Source organism: Perna viridis, chromosome 2, assembly GCF_037379345.1.
Source record: "Perna viridis isolate PV_CMFRI_1.1 ecotype Kerala chromosome 2, ASM3737934v1, whole genome shotgun sequence".
In the NCBI taxonomy this organism is placed as follows: domain Eukaryota; kingdom Metazoa; phylum Mollusca; class Bivalvia; order Mytilida; family Mytilidae; genus Perna; species Perna viridis.
In genome coordinates, this window is record NC_142446.1 from 18,912,812 (window position 1) to 18,938,941 (window position 26,130).

Here is a 26,130-nt window from a genome sequence, read left to right on the forward strand (position 1 = left end):
AGCGTACTGTATTTATGGATAGCAAAAAAGGATCAAATAAGGGGAGGATAGAAACACCCTTTCCTAATGGGTATAAGCAGTGAGATCCATAAATCAAGAACAAATCAGAATTCTGAAAAGGTCAATGAGTACTTAAGCAACATACAATTTGAAAGATCCTGAAGTTGCAGTGGTACTTTCCAGCATCCAATATTTAGTCATTCACTTGGGGAACATGTTTCTCAATCCTCCCAAGACAGGGTCTTGGGTCCACCTTCGCTCCCTAAAACCACTGACATTCATATTTGTGGGTATCGTCCAGCCTATTCCGATTGGTTACTTCTAAGAAGCACCAATGAAAATCGATTTAACATATAACGTCAGTTGAAAAGTAAACAATAACACGAGATAATGGATGATCCAATACAGTAACTGATAGTTGTAAGATGTCACAAATGATTTAATAAGAGCAAAAATGATAACTGTAGATTATGTTTACTGAGTCTTTACTGGAAAAAAATAGACGCTATGTGTAGCCATTTTGTAAGTTATATCGAAAAGTTTCTATTACGAGTGATTTGATCGGATTTTAAATTTAGGTAACTCACTAGATGGCGATGGTTTGAGGGAACGAACGTCGTCTAAAAACCCTGACTTGGGAGGTTTTAAATATCTAAAACAGGTCATCACAAGTCGTGCTCAAAATAGACCAAAAGCACATGGATTTTGTTTTTATTTATATTCAAATGGCCATAACTCCTTAAAAAAATAAGGACCTTATAAATAAGATCCTAAATTTGCTAAGATACTTTCCAGCATCCAATATTTAGTTATTTATTGTGGGGTTACATGTTTCCCTTACATCAACTTGCGTTTGTGAATTATGTTATACGATTTGTTTAACAATTCATCTAATACTGTCTATTCATGTCTTTGTGATCTCATTTTTTTTTGTGTTGATAGGACACTAGAACATATGCATTGATTTCACCTCTTCCCGATTATTTTTCTTCACTGTTTATGTTTTCATTTTCTTTTATTCTTTGGTCTTGATTTACTATTTATCTTTTAAAACAGAACAGTGGTTTATCGTTTCAACAGTAGTCGTCGGTGAGATCCTGTTAAATAATTGCATTGTATACTTTGTTTATCAGTTTAAGAATAATCAAGGGAACCGATATTCTAGCGGAAAAGGTTAAGGTTTCTAAAAATAATTTCACATATTAAGCCTTTAATTGTTTTCTCGTTTATTTGATGTATTCAATCAATTAATAATTAGACGCATATGAACACTGAGCTATTTAATTGAACCCATAGCTTATCGTGCCATTTTTATGAACACAATACTCTTCAAAATATGTACATGAATGTACATAAATATAAATTATATTGTTGTTAATTTTTTTTTCGATCAAAGTTGTTCTAATTTTCCATATCTTCAGCTTATGTGAAGTTTATTACATTCGGTTGGCTAAATTGTCTATGTAGATCGTCTTTGTTTCCCATGTTCACGTTTTTAGCAATTTGTTTGAATTTGGACTGATTTAAATTATCCCATGGCTGACGCTTCGGTATTTATTTCTTTTTTTGCATTTAGATATAGCCAAGTGTACGAAGGATAACACATATGTGTTATTGTTCTATATTTATTCTTTACAGATTTATTTTCTGAAACAAAGTAAAGCAAAATCTGTAATATTAATAATGTAATAACAACATACAACAATCCTAGGTTTCCGAAACTTTACATTGAATAATTATCTTAATCTGCAATTGAATATGAGTTTAAATCGGGCAATAATTAAAAAGTAAGGTTTTCACATCTTGTGTTCGAACGCATCTTCTATTTTATGCACATACTTAGTTTTAACTTCAAGACAAAGACAGACTTAATTTTCAAAAAAATTGAAGTAATGTATAGGAATGTTTTAAAAGGTGAAAGGACCAACAAAATCGTTTTTGTCATTAAAGTAATTATTTGATCGAGTTTAACAATTGGGTATAATAATTTACTCACCAAGACGTGTACATTTGAAATTTAATAGCTGTAAAGTCCTCTGTCGTGTCTGTACCTCCTGCCTAAACACAAAATTAAAAAAAATATGTTTTAAATAATAACATTATTAGATATCCTAATAATACTGAAAAGGGTTTCGGAAAGGGTATCCCAATTCACCCTTTTTATCAATTTTTGGGAATGAATACAAGAGAAAATAAAAGCATATCGGGGATACATTTTAGAGGTTGAGAGATGTAAACTTCTGTATCAGCTTATGAAAAACCTTTTTCTTTAAGATAAAGAATTAGTAAAGTTCTGTCTTGAAATTTTTGATGATTTCCATAAATTTTAGGTTTTAAAAGCAATCCTAAAAAGAGGCTATATGGATCGATACCAAAAAAATCAATGTAGATGGTACATAGATAATTTAATAAGCGAATTGTTTTATAACACTCTGAAAGTGCTTTTACAATATGTCAAATATTTACTGTAAAAACCTGACAACAGATTATTTCAACTTAAAAGACATATTTTATAGTAGATCTGATTTTAGGAACATTGTCCATAATGGGTTTCTGTTTCATTTCAATAGACTTATAGCCTGGAATAGAATAAAACACAATATAACCTAAAATTCCATTTAATGTTAGAAAGAAATTCAGCTGGGTCAATCCATATTTTGAACTGAATAAGAGAACTCTTTTTTCAACATTGATGCAACAAGTGTTATTAATGATATAATATGCAGTAATTTCATTCACACGCATCTTTGAATGATAAATATCAATTAGATTCTACTTTTTTAGATGTTTGATCTGTGGTCCGCACTCGTTGAAAATTGTACCTTTAGGACACTATGTAGATGTTGCACAATGTTACACTTCTTGTTCTGCACGAATTAAAGACAAACTTGGCTTCATTTTTAGCTATTTCTTACGCAAAAAAGCGACAGAAAGCAATGAAAAAGAACTTTCCTCTAGTATAATTCAAATGGCGGAACTAGTGTGGATTTAACGAAAAATTGGCCCGAAGCTTAACTTAACTTCTCATTAAAGAGAAAAAAGGTAGTAAGAAGTCTTTCCAGTGGTGTGATGTTAAGCTCACAGAGATTCGACGTTGTGTTGCTAAGATAGATTAACAGAGATAACCCTTGCCTCGAGATTTTTGGACAATAAAAGAAATACTAGTGGCAGACAAATATTCTCTCCATGTTCCTACATGTATGCCCTTTCAAATGATATTTGTGTTCATCCTGGTATTGCACGAAAACCGTATATTCGCTACTTGACATTAAACAAGCAATCGATCATATCATATTTATAATTACATGTATGTATGTTCCATGTTATGAAGTTGCCAATTTTTTACCAAATAATTTCATTATCAGAAACTTTAAACTAGTCGCTGACCTGAATTGATAGGCAACATTCTATGTTTGTAAAAGCGGCAATGTTTGTTCTTGGATAAAAATTTGTGACCTCATAACTAAGGACAAGTCACATAAATGTTCATGAAATTTTGTCCAGTAGTTTTTAAAAAGAATTAAAAAAAAGAAATAACACTAAACATAGTTGAAAAACATCGAACGAGGGCAATAACTCAAACATGGCTTAACAGACTAATACAAAAATATGACCACGGACAGGTCTCATCATTTTAACTCCCATGTCAGAATTTGACCAAACCCAACGGTTTTTGGAGATATATGCGAAAACCTTCTGTCTAACCCTTAAGTTCCTTTTTTAGTAACAACAGCCATGCTATTCGACGGATCAAATATCCACACATCAGTTTAAGAAAACCTCAGGGAACATTCAAATCAAGTTTGGTTCTAATTGGTCTGGTAGTTTCAGAATATTTGTTCCGATGAAAATGGTAGATTAAACCAATGCGCCAAATCTATTGCTTCATTTGCGGTATACAGCTATACTGTATAAAATTGACATAAGGAACAGTATTGATGATATTATGACATCTCCCTTCTACGATTATTTCTCTGTAATATATGGATTATTGCAATTGAAATGTAGTAGGCAGCCTGTCTCTCAGGCAACGATGGCGCATCAAGTAAAAGTAATTTCTAGTATCTCTGGCATGCCTCAACAAATGGGAAATAAAAACACCATATCCATTGAAACCTGGTATATTACAGCATATAAAACGGAATTATATTAAATTTGAATAAAAATCACAATTTTTGTTATACATATTTGTACTTAGATGACTTCTGTCGTCGAATGACACAGAAAAAGCTGTGTAAGTATTATCTTTACTTTCTAGTTAAATGAACGGAAGACATTCTCTCAATTAAGAATTAATAATTGGATGAAATCATCAATATATAGTGAAATGAAATAATCTTGCTTCTATACCTACATTAAATTCCTTTGAAAAAAAAGGTTGACGTGTGATTCTGGAGATTAATAAATAATGCTTTACTTTATTCAAAGCCATCCATTTAAATTGTACTTTTTAGGTGCATTTTGAAACCAATCAACTAGCTTGCAAGTTATTTATAGGGCGAAGTGAATGTCCACATTGAGACTTCTTCTAGATATTTCTGTCTGTCCTTGTCTTCTCCAGTTGGGTATTTTTTATTTGATATTGCATTGTTAAGGCACATGTTTTCCTTCTCGACATAATTTTATATTTGCAAGGTGAGGCAGCTTGGAAGCCTAAGAATTCGACTTATCTTCTCAAATCATTCTGTTGAAGCAGGTATAGTTTGTTCTGTGCCATTTTAATACTTATCTGTACTACTATATTAATGACTGTGTTGGTCCAATTAAAAATCTCTCCTAAACATGCACATTAAATTTGTTATTGAACGTTTTAAAATCAATGCTTATCATTCCTGGAATAATGATCTCAGCATAAAACCTAAAGAGTGTGACTGCGAATAACGGACAAAAGGCTCCCCAACAGCAATTTAAAAAACGGTTTTGCCCTTTAGAAAGCGAGTATTGTTATTCAAAGATTTTATTTGATTTAAAATAAAATTAACTGGTTCATACAAATAAATGATATGATCGATATGGATGTTGTTTGTAAAGCCGAAAATGTTTCATGTATAACCCGATCGAGAACAATTTAAAACAGAAAACAAAACATGGATGGAAAAAAAAAGAAAAAGCTAAATTTTAACTGCCAGTGGGAAATCGAAGAAATTGACACTTGCAAGAAATTGCGTCATATGTAGCAGATTTGTGTATATCTGAGAAAACTCCACATATATTGGATTGTTACACGACCATGGAGCGTTGAGAAGTCCACATACATCGGCTCACCCTAATCTGCGGTCAGGTAATTCTCTTACGGCCTAACAACCGAGGACAAGCCAGTGTTATCTCATAAAACCATCAAGGTTACAGTTTTTGAGATGGAGCATTCTACAACTTGCAAGACTTGCCATGGATTCCTAGTTTCATTCTGTGCCAAACCAAGTTTAGTTCTGCTTCGGGTCAATTTCTCTAAGCCTTTGTTTTTCACATCGTAACAACACATTATAAATGTTTTTCACTGATAAAAGCATTTAATGGAAAAAAATCATTTCCACCATCTTGATATACACTGGACGGAGAGTAATTAAATTGATTTGATTACTATGCCAGTCATCTAAAATTTACGAGAAGTACGTGATATTTCTGAGTATTTCCCTATTCCCTATCGGAAATGAAAGAGCTGCATTAGAAGCACCTTTTTTGCCAAATTTGAACCAGTCTTTAATAACTTAAAAAATTTTAAAAAATGAAAATATTATCGATAAATACGTAAAATGATTTTGACTTCATTTCTCTCAAATGCAAAGTAAAAGTAGCACGGCGCGTTCAGATGATTGTAGCTCTGTGCTTATGTTTGTAAACTCTGATTTCTCGTACATAAAACGTACGCTTGAATGGTAGTAAGAAATAATGTGCCCCGAAATGTTTATTATAAAAAAGTATGCCAGATTTTATCAAGATATTATAGAGATTGACAGAATTACTCAACATTCTGTGAGCATGCTAATGGCGAGTATTGTAAACTATTGGTCAAATATAGTTTCAATAAAAAATTTACATTAAAGTGTATCGTTAAGATAATGCACATCTCTACTTAAAAAGTAATATATATATATATGTTATTGTTAAGACTAATATAATAGACTATGCATTATTGATTAAAATAAAATTCTTTGCAATTTACATTAAGGACTGTGGTCCATAAAAATGTTGCTGTTATGTCTAATTCTTACTTAATGTTCGTTGTTGTAGTATCTGGACTCGTCTTGACTTATTCCTCCTATAAGTCTGTGCGGAACCAATAATCCCTTCTTTGTGAAGCCAGGAAATACTCTTCTTTGTAGTCCCATATTCCTGATAACTTGTTGTCATGTATTGTATCACACGATGTCGTCGTGTTAGGAACTTGTAAACTGTAATGCAAAAACATCCACTTTTCTTACACACACATTTGTCAATGACAGTTGGTTCTTTAGAAGAATAAAAACCAAGAAATATTTCTAGGGTTAACTTATCTTCGAATTATTCGATCTTTGATGCTTGGTTGGGTTATGTTTCTCATTATATTAATTTTATTTCTGTCAGTTGACGCTTTCGTTTTTATCTTGATCTTCAATTTTTTTTTATCATTTCTTCTGATTCTTAAAAAGAATTATTTATAAAAAATGAATTGTTAGAGAAACAGTTTTTTGTTTGTTGGGGTTTAACGTCCGAGCAGCTATATTCAGACGATGAACATGAAATTAATGATAAAATGAACATGAAATGATGATGAAATGAAAAAGGGATGGGACACAAGGACAATGGGGTCGACAAATTTTGATTGGCACTGGAAATAGGGAGAGGTGGGTAGGGTCGGGCAATTTAGCCTCCTGTGGCGGAGCCCTTTGGTTCCTACTCCGGGAGAATACCGCAGTAGGGTTCTTTAACGTGCGAGGAAGGTGGCATCTTTCCAAAGACGGTGCACCACTATGGTTTGCGGTCAGGTTTTCCGTATTACAACCTGACAACCCCAGCATGTAACACGCCAGGGGTACCCCATTCCACCACCTGGGGCACACAACCCAGTTGCTCTGTGGGCTGAGCGCCCTAGCCCCCGGCTAGGGTTCTGAGCACTATTTAGTCGCCTTTTACGACAAGCTTAGGGCTGCTGCAGGCCTATTCTTTTAACACCCGGACCTCCACGGGGCGTTAGAGAAACAGATACAAAATACTAAGACTATCTAGTATAACATTTAACATTAACAATTTATGTTAAGAAAACTAAGAGACTTATACTGTCCTGTTGATTCTTTACTTTGCTAAGCAATTTTCAAGAATGGGTCACATGGTTTCTTTAAATTGTTTTATTTTCTCTTACTATTTAAATATAGTTTTTTAATTCCTGTCCCATCTTATTTACTTTGACACTGTTAACTTTCAACTGTTAACAGTGAAAAATCGCCTTGGTACTTTTTTGAACTTACATCTGCGTCCATAAACAAGTCCTTTTCTGTGAACTTTTACACCAATACCAAATCCACGTCCAAACTTTTTATAACGATGACTCTTTCCTAACAATCGTCTTTTTCGCAAAAGTTTCAGACAGTAGGAAGTTTTGTTCCCGATCATTTCACACCGCTGTAGCTTATGATAAAATCCTTTGTAATTACACTGCAGCTTGGAGACTGCAATACATTGATTAAAAGTGTATTTAATTTTGTATAAGTTTTGTGAGAATGAAATGTCGGTTAATTTCTGACTTTGATTCTTAATTTGCTCTATAATTGCCAACCGTAAAGGGCAGGACAAAATCGAATAAACATGGTACAAAATGAATCTTCGGACTTATCGTCCTTGTTCAGACTTATTACTACTGTATTTTCGGTTTTCAAAAAACTTTTTGTCGAAAAAATAACTTTTAATTCTCAATTGAATTGTTATATTGGCGTCTGTTAATTGTCCATATCTGACAATATTATCTACATTTTCTGCGACAGTGATTGAAAGTACATTTATCCTTCGTTGTTGTATTCTGCATTTTAAATTTCCAATATGAAAGATTTTAGTAACATTGTAACATTGAATCTTTCAATTAAAAACCTTAAATTTCGTCAAAAAGTATGACAAAAATTTGACAAAATGAAATTTAAAAGCGGTGGTAGATTGATATCGACAAAAAGAAACAATCCGAATAATTTTATAACAGTTCACAACTTAAAGAAAGGTGCTCATTTCACTAAAAGCATTTTAATGTAATAAATGCATGCGACTGAAATTAACAACACCTGCTACGTTCGATCGGTTCAACATATATCTACTCTTTACTTACAGTGTTTGTCGTACTTTATACCATTCCCAATCAGTCGTACGTGTAGTTTATGAAATCGTTTTATCGTTCGCCTAACTTTGATGTAACTTCTTTTTGTAACTATAATTAGAAACATACTGTTAATGAAATATAAAAATGTACAGAGTGTAATAGAATTCTGAGCATAGTAAAAAACAGAAAAAAAAACTTATTACGATCACGTAACATATAAACAAAGAAAAGCAGTTTGTTAAAAATGGATATTGAAGGGCATTTTAAATATCAATGCAAATGTAACATGCTTCCAACTTTTCGATAAATGAAAGGCTCCTGTACATAGTTCAATTTACTTTGAGTATGTATATTTGACAATGGTCATTTTTTATTCGATACACTTTTTAAATTTTTTACTTTTACTTTATGTTTGTTTTTAACTACACAGCACAGTAATATTTTATACAAAACGTGGTATGGAGTACATTTTGTAATACAGAAAATATCTAAATAAAACAATGTTTTGGGACCTAAGAAATTTCTTTCTCTTATGCATCCAGATTTTCAATTATACATATAAATCTGTTTCTTAACATTTCTTTTTGTCATTCCTTAGATAGACATTTTATAGTATTTCAAGTTTATCTTTAAAATATCTAAGAAAATTTGTTACGTATAATTGATTGATAATTTTTGTCAAATAAATAGTATGCAAAATAGAATACAATAAAGACTTCAGACTCTTCTTTTTTTGAAATATGAATAACCATCATTCAACAATGTCACTCCACAATTTCTGTACATATTTACATTGAAAAAAAAACGTTCACTGGTTTCTATTTTTTTTTTACAGTATGAACATTTGTTGTTGTCAACATAATTAAATTAACATAATAATGAATTATGGGCTACAATTTTGTGAATTATCATGTACTTCAAACATGAAGTCGATTCATTTTCAATAAGGTGTATTTCTTGCCAAAGATTCTAGTTTATTTGTGTATTTAAACTTTCTCCCACATCAGTTCTACTGTAGCTGAAACACTTGTTTCTGAAAGCAAGTTTCTTACATCTTATGAATTCGATTTAATGGTGGGCATCTTGTATTCGAAGAAAACTCCAATAGATTGCCTAGCTATCGAAAGTCGTTCAATTAGATACCTCTTCATTGTTTTGGTATACTAATCTGAGTGACACCACATCAATAAATGTAACATGCATATCGTATATATACTTATATCTGTGTGAGACAGGAAATCTCCTGTATTATTAACGCCCTTGAAAACCGTGACCTGTAAAAAATGTTTTTGTGATCAATCTTGACGAAAGGATTTAAACAAAGAAATCATTTTTGGGATTATAAAGCGTTTGTCGGCGAAAACAGTTAGTGAAACCCATGATGACAAGACTCAGATATAAAAATGGGGTAGTTTGAGATCGAGAATCCCTAGTAATCGATAGTCTACTGTAAAAAATTCTTTCCTTAAGATCACAAGATATTATAGAAGGCTCCTAAAACATATTTCTAATTAGCATTCGCATCGGTTAAATTTGCTTGATCTATATGATCCTTGGAGCTAATGTTCAAAATTTTGCACTTTTAGTCTACCATATTTTATTAGAAACTGATTAACTTTATACTTAATTTTGGAACCGTCCTTTGACTAAAGAAAATGTTAGATGATCTTTTGAATCCTGTTTACACATTCTATAGGTGCATTGTCTGTTTTTTTTAAGAACTATTATCAATAACTTCATAAAATAAACCTAACTTTTTAAAAGATCTGGTCCATTTTTGCTATATTCGACAACTTATCTCTTCGTATTCAAAGATAAAAAATTGTTTGACAATAATGGTAAGTGCAACTATAATTCCTCAACTATTTTAAAGAAAAAAATAGTATTGTGAACCTAAAAAATATTCTTTGCAGAAAGTGTATCATGTTGGTTTCAAGATCTTTGTTCAGATATCAGATCAGATATTTTCCAAATCCAGCCATGAAGGCAAAAAAGAAACAAACTAAAAAAAAAACAAAAACAAAAAAAAAACACTAAAAAACCACAAAACAAAATAAAGAATTAGCAAACAAAAACAACACATTAGCAAACAAAAACAAAAACAAAAGCCAAAAAAAAAAAACCCAAAGTAAGACAAAACAAGAAAACGAACACAAACACACACAAACACAAGACAAGAAAGCAAAAATATTTTGCAAATATATAGCACATAATCAATGCGTATTCATGTATAAAGAAACGTTTAACTCTCACATAATTTTTTAAAACAAAAATGATTTGGCCAAATTTATTATGCGCAAGTTCAATCTAAGTATTTCTTAACATAGACTCACGAATTTTATTTTTAAAACAAAGATTTTTTTTATTGCAAAATGTTTGCACTGTTATACGTTTCACTGGGCTTGTTTTACATTAACCGATACAACATACGTTCACTTATTCTACTATAAGTACGTCTAGTACGTCGCCTGAGACGAACCACTGGATATAATCTCTTAAAGTAAGGAGTCATTGCGTCGTGTACTCAACGTTTTTTTATTGATTTTATGCGTATTTATTGTAATTGTTCGCTTAACAATTATCGATTGTGTTAACGTTTTGTAAAGCATGATGAACATTTTACATGAACGATAATGACAAAATTACCGAAAATGGTACCGCTTGATGCTCCTACATTTAACCCCGGTAGGTTTTAGAACGTATCATTTGACAGTTCAACACAGTTTTTTTTCGTTTTAAATACGGATATGTTAAAATATTAGCATATGTTAAATGTTAAATTTAATCCTCTGTATTCCATACTATCTCAACACTATCCATTGGCTTCTAGCAATTCATCGTTTTAGTAAATTCGTACACAGAGCATTAAACTATGTTATAAAATATTATAATTGTCATACTTTATAAGGAGATGGATTAATATAAGCTTTGCTTGTTTCCTTATGCAGTGTGTATTATTGTACTGTGTAAAAATTCAAACAGATATGCATTTGACTGAATAAATATGTTTAAACTGAAATATTAGCAAAATTTTATGATGATGTCTACAGTAGGTGAGCTTTCGATATATTTGAGTATTGAGTGCCCATATACATTTTATAAAAAATGGAAGCAATTACATTACATGTGTATATTTTTGTTGTTAGCGAGCTTATTTTTTTTACCTTTCATAATTATATAGTAATATATTGGTTATTTTGTAATAATTTGGATCAGTTTTTATGGAGACAACATCATTTAAAGTGACGATCCAATTTGTACTCCTTATCTTACTTTTACATCCGATTTAGCTGTCGCGATAGTCGAGAAATTGGTAGAAAAACTACGCGGAAGTTCAAGCAATGACAGTGTTTTATTGAAAATCAAATGGCAATAATATTGTCTTATTTATTTCTTCGAGAGTATGAATCAGTTACAATTATTGAAATTAAATTACCACACGCATACTTAACCAACCTTCCCCGTTCAGAGCATTCATACACAATAAATAAAATTTAAGGTACCATTACGTTTTCTATTGTAAAAATTGTGCCTGTTGTCCATGTTATTAATGGAAGTGCCAATGAGGTACTGCTTCTGCAATTGTTTAAGACAGAGTTTCACGTTGTTATGTTCATACATACAGGTTGTCATATACCAAATGAATCGACGTCGACGAATTAGAAACTTGTAAACTGAAATGAGATAATATTTTTCCTATTGCAATCCATTAAACACCGAAACCTGAGACAAACGCGTATGTTGACTATGAGACCCAAAATATTTTATTGATGCGTAATAAATTAGTTTATGTAACCAAACAATTTAATGTTGTATCATTTACTGAGGACGTTTACATTTCCCTACAGAGAATTTTATTTCTGTCAACTTAGGGCGTATCCCTTCGGTGACCAGATGCTGTATGTTGTCCCTTGACTTATATTTCGGTACATCGTGTTTTCTAGAAGTTTTACTAGATGATTTATTTTAAACTTTTCATAATAATAGTTTTCAGGTTGGTATTAATCAATAGACTGATGTCATTCGTGCTTTTATGTAAGTGGCACATAGAAATAATGTATTTATTCTAATGATGCATGAACATAGAGGGGGAGATTTGTGATGACAAGTTTCACACTTTTATATTTTTACTTACAATGGTGTTTATATATTATGCCTGATTTTTGAAAAACAACACCTAACCCATGGGTATAACCAAAACGTCGATAGAAATGTCGTTTCCTGATTAACCCTCTTTTCTTCAACAATGATAGACAAAGATATGTTCTCAATCCGTTTCTCTCGCATTGTTGCAGCTTGCGGAAAAAATTCATGTATTTGCATCGAAGTCTATACCCTGCATTTAAGTAATATCAATTAAAAAACATTTTGAAAACTTTTTAGGATGCTCATATATTGTTTTAAATCATGTAACGATTCAATGTAATTTTATCAATTTATGCTTCGCAACCTTGGCAAATGAATTCTATATCAACAAACGGTCGGCATTCCAATGGGAACAAATTATGCTCCTTTACTTGCTGACCTGTTCCTACGCTCTCATGAGGCTGATTTTATTGCTGATCTGATCCGAAAGAAAGAACATCGTTTGGCTAGATCCTTTAGTCTCAGTTTCCGCTATATAGATGACGTACTATCATTAAACAATCTAAACAATACTAGTTTCGGGAACTTGATACATAGCATCTACTCCAAAGAACTTGAGATAAAGGATACTACAGACACTATGAAGTCAGCTTCACATCTTGACCTACACTTAGAGATCGATGGTAAAGGAAAACTATTGACCGAATTTTACGACAAACGTGATTGCTTTTCATTCAGCATTGTCAACTTTCCTTTCATCTGTGAAAACAACTTGTACGTTATGCCAAACTTTTTGTATCGCGCTGGGACTCTTAAAGTTAAGCTTCTGGAACAGGGTTATGTTGCTATATGATTGAAGTCATTACTTCAGACGTTTTATGGTCGCCATCCCAAACCCGTAGATCGTTATGGCGTCTCCATCAGCACCATGAAAACTGATTTGTTCGTCTTGTCATAGTTTTCCTTTCCTCTTCCATCTACCCCGGACTTGACTTTTTATGAGCAACTCGGCGGGTGTTTCTTGAAAAGCAGAGGACGCTTACCCTATCGGTTTTTAGTGGAGTCCGAGTTGCTCATTTGCTTTTGTTACTTTGTATGTACTATTTTAGTTACTTAATGTTCTTTATTTTGTATGTCTTTTTCCATGTTTGGTCCCTGGATTACATACTTTTGATTTCCGTCAGAACTGTGGTTCCCCAGATTACTCGAGATATAAGAAACAGCTTATAAAGTTTATCAAGGTAGTATGCAATTGAAGACACATATACAATTTTAGCTTAATTTTTAAAATATACATTAGTTTCTTATCTCATTGCTAGTATATATAAAGCAATTGCTGTATGAACAACAGAATCAATTCACCTATGAAAGTTACAATAGTGTTTACTAAACTATCATAATAGTTGCAAATTTAAAGGGAAATCATAAACACCGACTTGCCAATACAAATAGGGGAAATCCATGCACAAAAACATGTTTCAGAAAAAATAAGATTAGCAACAAGAAAAAAGAAGGTGCTGCGGAAGGGTAAACGGCAACAGGTCTGAAGTGTTGTCATTTATTGACTTCTTGCAAGACACTTATCATGTTGACTGCTGAAGGTAAAAAAAATCCACGAAAAGTGCTGTTTATTAATCATTCGGAAAACAAATATTCCATAATGATCATTAAGGTAGATCGTGGTGACGACCATAGATATGTCGAAGCGAAGACTGAAGTATTTTGACAAGCACCTGTTCCGGTAGTTTGACGTTTAGTCCTTACAAGAAAATCGACATCTATTTCTGGCTGTGAAATGTTCTCTGTACAATGGCGACAGAAAGTGATCTGGAAAAATATACTCACTTGTGCGGTAAGTGATTTTGTTGTTAATTAAATCTAACCAATTCTATTCCAATATTCAGGTAAAACGTAAATGACATAATGAGTTACAGTACAACTTACAGTATTTGTTTTTAAAAACTATGCCACGCCCAACAAGTCTTACATGCAGCTTATTGAATTGTCTGAAAATTCGACCAAACTTAATGTGTCCTACAAAGAAAATTTTATTTCGTATATGATAATTATGATAATTTTCATATATATTGATGTTTTTTATTTTTTTATTATTTCCCATGTATTTGAAGTCACCAACACTTTTAAACTTCGCTCCGACATTCGCGAAAAATTCTTTGGATCATTCATTATGGAATAATAACAGTATCAAATCATCAACAATAAAAGAGGTGGATGGTGACGTCACTGTTTAATGCAAAAGTATGTCTATGATACACTAAACGATGTTTTGATCTAATCAGAAAACACCTTACTTCTGATACTGAATTATCACGACGTATTCGTTATAAAATATCAGCCATGTAACATAAATATCAATATATATTCTGATGAATCAGCAGAGTTTTTCTTACGTTCCGATAAATGGTCAGTTTAATCTGAAGTAGTTGACTTACTTTTCAATGTAATGACATAAATTTATCATTCTATCAGAGTTAATTATAGAGTGATAAGTTTTAATTATTGTTGATATTTTTCATGGGACTGACTTTTGCTTGAGTTTAAAACAAAAAGAACAAACCGAACGAAGATAAAAATAAGGTTACTACTATTTTGCTTATTTACGTTTGTAAGAAATTCTGCATGCATGCGTTCTGAGTTTCCAGCGATAGTTTTCATTCAATCTGTCGCTCGAAGAAAGATAAGATTAAGTCAGTGAAACGCAATATTTATATAATTCACCCCATTTCATATTGTTCTTTAGAAAATAGAAAAATCGGCATTATATGTAGCAAATCAATTTGACAAACAACTTAAATAAACAAACAAAAAAACAAAAACAAAACAAAAAAAAAACAAAACAAAACAAACCAACAAACAAACGAACAAACAGGCAAACAAAAAAACACCAAACAAACAAATAAAAGCAATATAAAAGATGCAAACATATTAAAAAATATGGTCCGAAATCATGAGAACCAAGTTAAAAGGCGAAAGTCATCTGCTTGAATTAAACCTTATGCTGGCGAACAATGCTATGTTTCACACATGTCTGATGGTTTTTGATATAAACTGTAATTAAATAAGGCATACACCAATGTTCCTAAAATATAACATCATTGTAATTAATTAATGTTTCAACACAGCAAAAGAGCCTCAGTTAAGCATAATAACTATATACCTCCCGCTTTTAAGCAGAGGTATAACTATACTGTATGCAGACTATATTTGTATCTACCATTCCCCATCCCTGTGTCCTAGAATAAAAAAGTCTTTTTATTTATTCGTATCAAAATAAAAAAAATGGGGTTTAACAAGTACAGTTGCAGATAAGAGATGGGTGCCCTAAATACCATTCGATATAGTGGTGTTGAAGGATTAACGGATAACAGACAGATATCCCCTTTGTAAAAGTATGCAGACTAAAGCACCACAAGACGCACCTTTCAATGCATACTCCACTTCACAAGGGGGGGGGGTAATTCAGTTCAGTAATTACGTGTATAATGAACGGAACTAGAACTACTAGAACAAGGGAAATTTCGAATTACGAGATTTCGAAATATATCCCTGGATGATTGTTTATTCGGTACAAAAAGCAAAAAAGCGTAGAAGATAAATAGCTATCGAAATACAACCGTCTGACTTTTAAGCGTCACTAGACAACAACTTACTACTTGACAATTAGTAAAAATAACACGTTGATAATAGGTAACATAAATAGATAAGATGAAAATCTTTCGGCCATAAAAATCTATCTATGATTTTGATCAACCATCTATTTCGCAGAAATATCGAAAGATAAAAGCACCATTTTAAGCACTATAAGACATTTATAATAATTATATTAGTTTTTAATCGACAAAAAGGTTTTTATGATTACCTTAGATTGCCAGATAACGTTTCATTTGGTTTTACATTGCCATATAAATGGAGAAATAACTAAGGCATGACTACAAAATGCTTGTCTTGTCAACTTATAGCTTTGATGTTTTTTTGCTTTCAACATTTTTCTTCATTAATAGATTTCTTGATAGCAAAGATTCAAATTAGTACCTCGATAAATTAACTAGTCTGAAAATGAATATAAAATGTAATTATGACTAAATATAAGGGAGTCGCAAATACTAGTCACAAGAAAAAGGAGAAGGTTTCTTCGTCTTCAATAATTATTTTTTTTCTCTGAACCATTTATATTATGACGTAACTGCAATAAGATATTATGTCTCATTTCGTTACAAACTGAAAACATTCTATATTAGATAGTCCTTTAGTTACTGTATACCTATTAATTTTAGTGTCTGCTAATTTCCACGGATTTTGTGAAGTGAACATATTCGCGGGTATCAATTTTCGCGGTTAAAAAATGATTAGCGTTATATGGTGTTGAAAAAAACTTTCGCGTGTACTATTTTTCGCGGTTTTCTTTCCACCGCGAAAATAGCGAAAATAAGTACACCGTGAAAATTAGTACAGTATACAGTATGAGTTTATATTCTTCATTTTATTTTAATTGACCAACAAAACAATATGGATATTGCAGATCTTGAATATTTTTGTCATAAAATGTGTTTTTAATGATCAATGCAGAACTGTTAGCAACATTTTATCAAAACAAACTATCCTTTTTACCATTATACAGCTGTCGGAAATGATATAGTTTAAATTATTAATCATGTGTAAAAACATTTTTACATTACAACATAATTTTTCCTTAATTTTGTACTATTCAACAACTTGTTGGTTAGAAAATCAGGTACTTACCAATACGCTTTCGATAAATGTTGCGATATCGTTTTCTTTGGTGTGTGTATATTCGAGGATCATCAATGACTCCTTGTTTCCTTAGCTGGTCAAGACACGATGATGTCTCTCTGTATTTATGAATACACATTGTCATATACCGAATGAAACGTCGTCGACGTATTAAGAACTTGTAGACTGCAAAATGTTAAATATAAATTTACAAAATTCCAATAAAATATTAAAGCAATAACAAATGCTATTTAAACTGTGTAAAATTTGTATACAAATATAAAATGTGTGTAAAAAAACCGACAAAATTTTCAAAATCTTAACTCAAGGCCTTTCATTTTGAATTACCTACATTTCACAATCACTTTATAGCTGATCTGACCCGAAAGAAAGAATATCGTTTAGCTAGATCCTTTAATCTCAGTTTCCGCTATAAAGATGATGTATTATCTTTTAACAATCCTAATTTTGGGGATTTGATACATCGCATCTATCCCAAAGAACTTGAGATAAAGGATACAACAGACACTGTGAAGTCAGCCTCATATATTGACCTACACTTAGAAATCGATGGTAAAGGAAAACTATTAACCAAACTTTACGACAAACGTGATGACTTTTCATTCAAAATTGTCAACTTTCCTTTCATCTGTGGCAACATCCTTTCAGCACCTGCGTATGGAGTGTTCATATCACAACTCATACGTTATACCAAAGCTTGCCGAGACAACGCAGCCTTTTTGTATCGAGCTAGAATTCTAACAAATAGGCTTATTGAGCAGGGTTATGTTGCTACAAGATTGAAGTCTTTACTGCAAAAGTTTTATGGTCGTCATCATGAACTCGTGGATCGTTACGGTGTATCCATCTGCGCCATGAAAACTGATTTTTCCTTTCCTCTTTCGACTACCTCAGATTTGACTTTTCATGAGCAAATCGGTGGGTGTTTCAAAAAAGCAGAAGACGCTTACCCTACGGGTGCATCTGGTCCATGCTCCCACCAGTTTTTAGTGGAGTCCGAGTTGCTCATATGCTTTTGTTTTTTTGTATGTATGATTTTAGTTACTTTATGTTCTTTGTTGTGTATGTCTGTTTTCCATGTCTGGTCTTTGTCCCTGGATCACATTCTTTTGATTATCCTATAACCTTGGTTCCATTGATTACTCTTGTACTTTTTTTTATCATTTTACAAATAATATATAATGTAGATATAACTACTTTCAGGCTGTTATATTCACCAACTGAAAATTACATTTAAAATAAGATAGTAAAACTCTAACATTATTATCTTGCGTAGCACCTATGTAATCTTTCCTTATTGTTCACTTATTGATAAGAGTAAGCAAACAATACATTTGTTAACTTTTCTCTACTCACATTGATGTTTATACACAACTCCTCTTTTCACAAACACCACACCCATGCCGTATGTTTGTCCAAATCGTTTAAACCTTCGTTGTCTTCCTAGCAATCCTCTATTCCTAAACCGAGATAGACACCTTAAGATACCACGACCTCGACTCAAACAACGGCGTAACTTTCGGTAAAGTTTAACGTATGTACATCGAAGGTTGAAAACTACAATAGAAAGTTAAAGTAAAAGACGCATACGAAAGAAAATAGCATAACATTAAAAACCTAGCTTACATTTAATGTGTATAATATAATGCTCAAGCATCGAATCTGGTTAAAATTAAGTGCTTCATTCTATATAATTATCACTTACGGTATATTTTTCCAATGGCAATCATCACACTACCATCATATAATTACTTTGAAATTACACAAAGAAGCATTTCATTTCCTTAGAAATCTTCTATGAAATTTTCACACGATCTTATATTCAGAATGATTAATTGCTATGTTTAATCAAGTTCTAGATCAAAGGCTGTTCCTGCGTTTTCATGATTTATGGTGATTTTGGTTGATTATAATTTGATTTGACTGTTTTTCAGCATTACTAACATCATGATATTTTGTCGAATTAAATGAGATCACCCCAAATGAGAATTGTTTATCATGGAACCCTTTTGAAACTCGTGTCAGTGAGCTGCATTATTGTAACTATACTTACCAGATTACCTTCACTTGAAATATGACCGGTGACGCTGGCGGAGAAGGACATGTTTACATTTCCGGATCACCTGATGTTTCTCTCGCTTTTTTATAGGAGTTTATTTTACCAGTGCCATAGCTTTTTGTGTTACTTTTTGTGTGTATTCCATTCGGTTTTGCTACATTTTGTATGAAGATTTTTACATATTTAATCGTCTCAATAAATACAAAAAATACCAGCTTTATATATTGTAAATTTCGATATGCTGTACAAGCGTTTCAATGAGTAACCTCTCATCAGCAGCATTATGTTAAGCTTCGGTATTTTTTTGCCGATATTTAAGAAAACCCTGTGATAATGTTCTCAGCATGTATCATTGTATAGAATGAATGAGATATGAAGATAATTTGTGTATTATTGTATTATTTGTTTGTCAATAAAATAATTTTTGAAGATTAAGGAACTTACAGTATCTGTTATACTTAATGCCATGTCCAACTAATCTTACATGTAGTCTACGGAATTTTCTAAATATACGACTAACAACAATATTACTGATTTCTGAAAAAAAAATGCTAAAAAAGTTTTGGTTTTATAAAAAGTTGCTATAGATGTAAATGGCAATTTGACTATGAACTTTGAAAATAAGTTTATTCCCAGTCACATTGTCCAACTAATCTTACATGTAGTCTACGAAATTTTCTAAATATACGACTAAAACAATATTACTGATTTCTGAAAAAAAAATGCTAAAAGAAGTTTGGTTTTTATAAAAAGTCGCCATAGATGTAAATGGCAGTTTGACTATGAAGTTTGAAAATAAGTTTATTCCCAGTCACACTGTCACATTTCGATAGCTATATTTTGCTATGTTATAATTGCTATACGTTTAAATTACTTTTTACTATGTGTATGTATTTTCAATGTACCCTTAGTATAATTTAAGATTTTTTAAAGTTACTGTCATATCCGTTATCAACCCTACATTACACTATGAAAATTTCAAGTAAAACATTTCTGAAAAACTATCACGCAATTAGTATGACTTGGTATATTGTTATCAGACGATACAATACTTTAAAATAATGAACATGTGTGCTTACAAACATAACAGTTTTGATAATGTTTCGATGCGGCTTTCTAAGTAAATATAGGATTTGCTACTTTCTCTAAACGTAGCTAAAGGAGATATCCGAAGTTTACATGGTAAGTTCAAATAGGTTTATAAATTTGTGATCTAAACAAGCGGTTTGTTCCTATTGTATTTGTTAGTAAATAAATCTCTTTTTTTATTTTGTAATGTTTCACGTTTCTCTGTGATACGTTCAAAAGTATTTTACACCATTTTCATGGTGTTTGGTCAAAAGAAATTAGGGATAATATAAATATTCAGCACATTTTTTCTTAGTCTTCATAACCGGTATTTGACATATATTTGCACGAATTCAATTCTGCAGAAATAGACATTTGCATAATTCATTGTTAATCTTCGCTTGGGTTATTACATGTTTGATGAAAAACTGATAATGCAAATGCATACAAAAATAAACCATACATGTCTTCATTATACACTATAAATAACTTAGTCGGACTTACGGATATCTCTATGATAAAAAATGCGATATTGCAAATTAGTCTTGCGTTTTAAGGTAGTAGCATTGCCAATAACTCGTCTTTTCTGTAGCTGTTGGAGACATTGTATGGTCACACCATATCTATTGATACATGTTGTCATGAAACGAATAAAGCGACGACGTCTTATCAGGAACTTGTAAACTGAATGAAAATACAAAACAATTTGATGTTGTATAATTTAAAACGTTTACATAAAATCGTCGCCTTTAATTTAGTTAAGACCAACACTAATACATTTGATTAAGTAAAAGCAATAAAAATGTGTCTGCCTATTTATGAATGCCAATGAGACTATCAAACCATTATGCTTCCTTCAATTGTTTTTTTTTAAAAATGCGTAAGCTTAGTTCAATTGAAACCCATTAAAAATACAGGAACATAAATATTTTTAATCCAAGAAGACGCGCTAGCCGACTGGTCACTTTTATCTTCTATTGGTGACGAGTGCTTTTACTACAAATCACTTTAAAGCACTGTTTATTTAACCCTACTTGATTTGAGACAATTATGATAAGAGATACTACTTACATTTGTGTTTATAAACAACGCCTTTTCTCTTCAAAATAACACTCATTCCGTAGTTCTGTCCAAATCTTGAAAATCGATGTTCCAATCCAATCAATCCTTTCTTTTGTAATTTTTTCAAACACGCATAAGTCCCGTATTTATTTTCCTCACAAGTTCGAAGTTTTGTGTTAAATGTAACATATCTGCATCGTAGTTTGAAAACTGCCAACAAAAATAATAACATTAATGAAGGGAACGGGGATTCAAGCAGAAATAATTAAAAATATACTCCAAGGATTCAGAGAAGGCGGGGAAAACATGGAACATGAAAAAAGTAAATGAGCAACCGGGACAGCACGAAAAACTGTGAGATAGACCAAAGTACGGGTAGGGCAAGCGTTTTCTACTTTTTTCCAATAGTATGATAAAATATGAGTAAGGATGTCATATTTACAAAACTGTTTCGTGCTGTAATGAAAGCGTGTGTTCTTGAATTATCTATGATTCAGGAATTTAATCCAGAATTCAACTTTTCTCAATAAAACGAAGAAACTTCTACTTATTACGAAGAGACAAATACCTAATTTTTAAGATTATATATAGAATCTACAACGATAACGAGTTTATTATGGAATTTCGCACATCGAGTGAAATAAATTTTATAGTTTTGATTGCGAGGCTTGCCGAGCTATTCAAACTATAAAATTTATTTCACGAGATGTTAGAAATTCACAATCACCAAGGTTTGAGTGTAGATTCTGTTTCTCTTATGCCCTAAAACGTCAAAAATACCCAAAATAAATGAAAGTCGCGCGAGACGTTATGATTCAGATTCGTACGAATCATGTTGACGTCACACAAACGCAAACATTCCAAACAAAAGAAACCAGACGATTTCAACGGTTCTTTCACTTCAAATCTTCCCGAGTCCCTTCATAATTTTTATTTAAGGTAAGAAAACACCAAAATTATCTCATTTAACTGAAATATAACTACAATGGCAATCAAGGCGATTCAAGATGGAGTCCAAGACAATCGATTTCTAAGCCAATTGAACTCTGAGAACAAAAAAGTTACTAGAGATGAGAATATTTTTTTCCATACCGGTCAAGCGGTATGAAAATTGAAGCAAGATTAGAGAAATCAAGTTTTTTAAACTATAACTTCTTTCGCAAACATACGTTTATAAAATGTGTAATGATTTTATCAACTTACAATATCTCTTATATTTGATACCACGTCCAATCAGTCGCACATTAGGTCTATGAAACGGTTTAACCCCTAAAATGTTGTAAATAAAACTAACCCTTAGTTTGAAGTCAATGAATACGATACAGACTGTTTGAAAAAAAAAATATAAATATGCGCCGAGTTGTTCAGATATGAAAGTGGTTCCTTACGCATCCAGCACATTTCGATTAGTATTGGTACATCATTCTAAAATAGACATATGGTGTTTTCTGTAAGATAAACACATAATAAAATCTGAACGCTAAGATAACTAGGTCTCAATTTGTTATTGCTCATTTAAATCAATATCATATATAAGAAAATAGAAACAAAACAAATATTAAATAAAACATATAACGTCTTTCTATGCTATTACGTTTGATGCTTACAAGGATGTCTGATCGATGTTTGAGACTGTATCGGCGAATGTTTATAAACCGTTGCAGAACCAATTACTCTCTGTTTATGTAGCTGGACAAGACAGTGTCTAGTGTCGCCATACTCATTGTAACATGTCGTTATAAATCGAATAAATCTTCGTCGTCGAACGATAAATTTATAAACTGGAAATAATGACCAGACAGAGATCAATAACTACAATATAAATAGGATAATAAATATTTTGTTATCGCCTGGTTTATAAAGACAATAAAAATATTGTTTTCTAATTTATTTCTGAACTATTTAATATTATATCATGTAGAGTATATATCATAATTTTTTGCGTCATAAAATTCAAAAACGGAAAAACTCTTAAGTTCATATGGTTTAACTATTTGATAAAGGATTTGGCTTGTAATTTTGACATTTTTGGTATTGAGTACTTCTTGTATAAAACTTACATCTGAACTCCCGAAAGCAAAAGTTCTATTGCCATTGAAAATAGCTTCTGTCTTCACAGACGTACACAACATACCACAATTTACAATATGAATATGATTGGTATTGTGTTTTTTTTTAACAGAAGTCAGTAGAGTTAGTTTCTTAGCATGTGTCACTCTGTATCTGAGTTTTTATAATACATTGTATAAACAAAAAGGCCCTGGACAACACCTGAATTAAGAACAAATTGTTTCAAATTATATTATAGGAGTCACTTATATAAGTGCCCTTGTTAGGAAATGTCGTGAGAGTGAATGATTAGACAAGAATGCTATAGACGCTTCTTAATTAATATTTAGTACCTGACCTTTTTGTGATCAGTTCATTGAATTCATATTTGACATATACATTTCTTGGATCATTGGCCACCGATCATCAGTTGTTCTGCCAGTTATGTTTACAAAGTTATATAATCAAAAAATGGAATAAATATTATGGACAGTATATAAATGTGCGTCTTATGCTTCTAAGTAAAGGGACAGAAATACAGAAATATATGTATATTGTATAAAACAATATAGTACATGAAAGATCTTACAAAATTCATCAGTTGTATCAATATAATAAAGTATATCTTGAAAAATTTGGAATGATTTTAGAAAGCAGCAAGAACTACGTTGTTCGCGTTTATCATTAATATTACATCGGTTAAAATGTTTATAATCTTTTATTGTTATAATCGTCAACTATTTCGAATTAACCTACATTGATGTTCAAATACCACCCCACGTTTCACAAAAGTGACACCAAGTCCATATCCACGACCATAACGTCTGAAGCGATGTTTTCTTCCAATTAATTTTCTCGTCATTGCCTGTGACAGACATGTATATACTCCTACACCTCTTCTCTCACAACGGCGCAGAATTCGGAAGAACTTTGTGTATTTACATCGAAGCATAAAGACTAAGATAAGTAAAACAAATGTTCAGATTATGAAAAACAAATCTCACAAATGTTCAAGTATACGGTAAATCGATATTAGAAATTGAAAATATTAACAATATTATATTAGATATACAACTGAAATGTTACTGCATTTTACGATTTCTTACATTCAAAATATTTCTGAAAGAATTTCAGAAATATATATTCAAAATATTTCTTATTATTTTAATGGATATGTGTTTCACATCAGCATAACGCATTGCTGTTTTTGAAAAAAATGATCCAATTGCTTGTTACATTGTATAAAAGTTACTTACAATAACCATTGTAAAGAATACCACGTCCTACTAGTCTAACATGAAGTTTACGGAATTTCCGGAATATTCTACCAACCACTATTGATGTTCTTTCTGATAAAAAAAGACGAATTAAAATGAACATATACGGTCTGAAATAAGCATTTCAAGTCAAAGACAAAAGTTCTTTTTGCAATGAGTTTATCAAAATTACTTACTGTATCAGTGGAAAATATTGTTATTCACATTATAACAATGTCTAGTATCTATAAGATATTCTTCAAGAAAAGAAATATGAGCAGGCTATGTTGTTGTAGTTAATTGCTTTCCGGTCAGAGTCTTCACAACATATTTTTAATAAATCATGTACATGGAGTATGCTTACGAGAATGTCTGACCGATATTCTAGACTGTATACGCGTATGTTTATAAATCGTTGCGGATCCAATCACTCCTTGTTTATGAAGCTGAACAAGACAGTGTCTAATGTCGCCGAACTCGTTGTAACATGTCGTTATATATCGAATAAATCTTCGTCGTCGAACAATAAATTTGTAAACTGAAAATAAAATACAGAAAGGCAATATGAATAATCACAAAATAATTTGAATGAGATAATAAATAAATATTGCTAACGTAAGGGAGGTTTGACTTGTAAGAGGACAAAGTTTTCAATTAGAATGACGATATTCATGACAACCAAAGTTCTAGTAGACTTTGAACGACTTGTCTATGCGCCGAGTTGTTTTATATGTTCAGATACAAAAGTGGTTCCCTACACATTCTGTTTGCTTTTCGTTCTTTGTCCATTCAGTCATATTGCCAGTAAAAAAAAGAAGGAGAAAAAACAACATTTATCAATCCCTGACAGTTCCGCTGTATATAACTTATTGTCAGACTAAAATCAGAATCTCATTATTTAAAATATTATCTCTTAAATACGTGCTTATTACCGTTCGGAAGACTTCCCTTCGTGTCACCTGATATAAAACGAGCAGTAATATTTGAAATATTTCTTGATTTCTTTCTAATTTGAATCATATCATGTAGATTATTTTCACAAATTTCCTGTCACAAAAGTCAAAATCTCTAAAACACTGAGGCTTCATTCCTTGTATTCCATATTGTAAAACGTTTCAGTGATTGATTTGTCTTTCCCATTTGATATTTTTGGTATTGATAATTCTTGTATACGATTTATTTTGGATGTTGAACGTCCTGAGTTCTTAATATTATGCGGCTGATCAGAGACAACTAATCGAAATACGTGTAAAGCATACCGAAATTGGCTAAATGTATACGCTTGGTATTGTTACCGATCAAGATTTGAAAATGATTACACATCTCTGGTGAATTCAGACTAAAGCTGACTAAATGTTCTCTAATTGTTTGTTACAATCGTAAGTTGTTTTGAGTAAGCTTACAATGATGTTCAAACACCACCCCACGTTTCACAAAAGTGACACCAAGTCCATATCCACGACCATAACGTCTGAAGCGATGTTTTCTTCCAATTA

At 31.7% G+C, this 26,130-nt stretch overlaps 1 protein-coding gene across 5 annotated transcripts; it reads right to left on the minus strand.

Annotated features, from left to right (window-relative positions):
* Positions 1 to 1,996: 1,996 nt before the first annotated feature.
* Positions 1,997 to 24,359, minus strand: LOC148623933 (uncharacterized). 5 transcript variants are annotated; one of them, XM_088566247.1, is made up of 15 exons: positions 24,135 to 24,359; positions 22,937 to 23,110; positions 22,533 to 22,598; positions 21,339 to 21,539; positions 20,772 to 20,951; positions 19,644 to 19,736; positions 18,497 to 18,697; positions 17,129 to 17,305; positions 14,312 to 14,401; positions 12,417 to 12,617; positions 11,791 to 11,955; positions 8,291 to 8,389; positions 7,446 to 7,646; positions 6,213 to 6,392; positions 1,997 to 2,058 (listed from the first exon to the last, which is right to left on the minus strand). In XM_088566247.1, the coding sequence occupies exons 1-15, from the start codon at positions 24,328 to 24,330 to the stop codon at positions 2,018 to 2,020; spliced, it is 2,265 nt and encodes a 754-aa protein (XP_088422373.1). In that variant the 5' UTR covers positions 24,331 to 24,359; the 3' UTR covers positions 1,997 to 2,017. The 5 variants fall into 5 exon arrangements, with proteins under 5 accessions (XP_088422373.1, XP_088422372.1, XP_088422374.1 ...); XM_088566246.1 differs by having other exon boundaries at positions 11,785 to 11,955; XM_088566248.1 differs by lacking the exon at positions 22,533 to 22,598 and having other exon boundaries at positions 11,785 to 11,955.
* Positions 24,360 to 26,130: the final 1,771 nt, after the last annotated feature.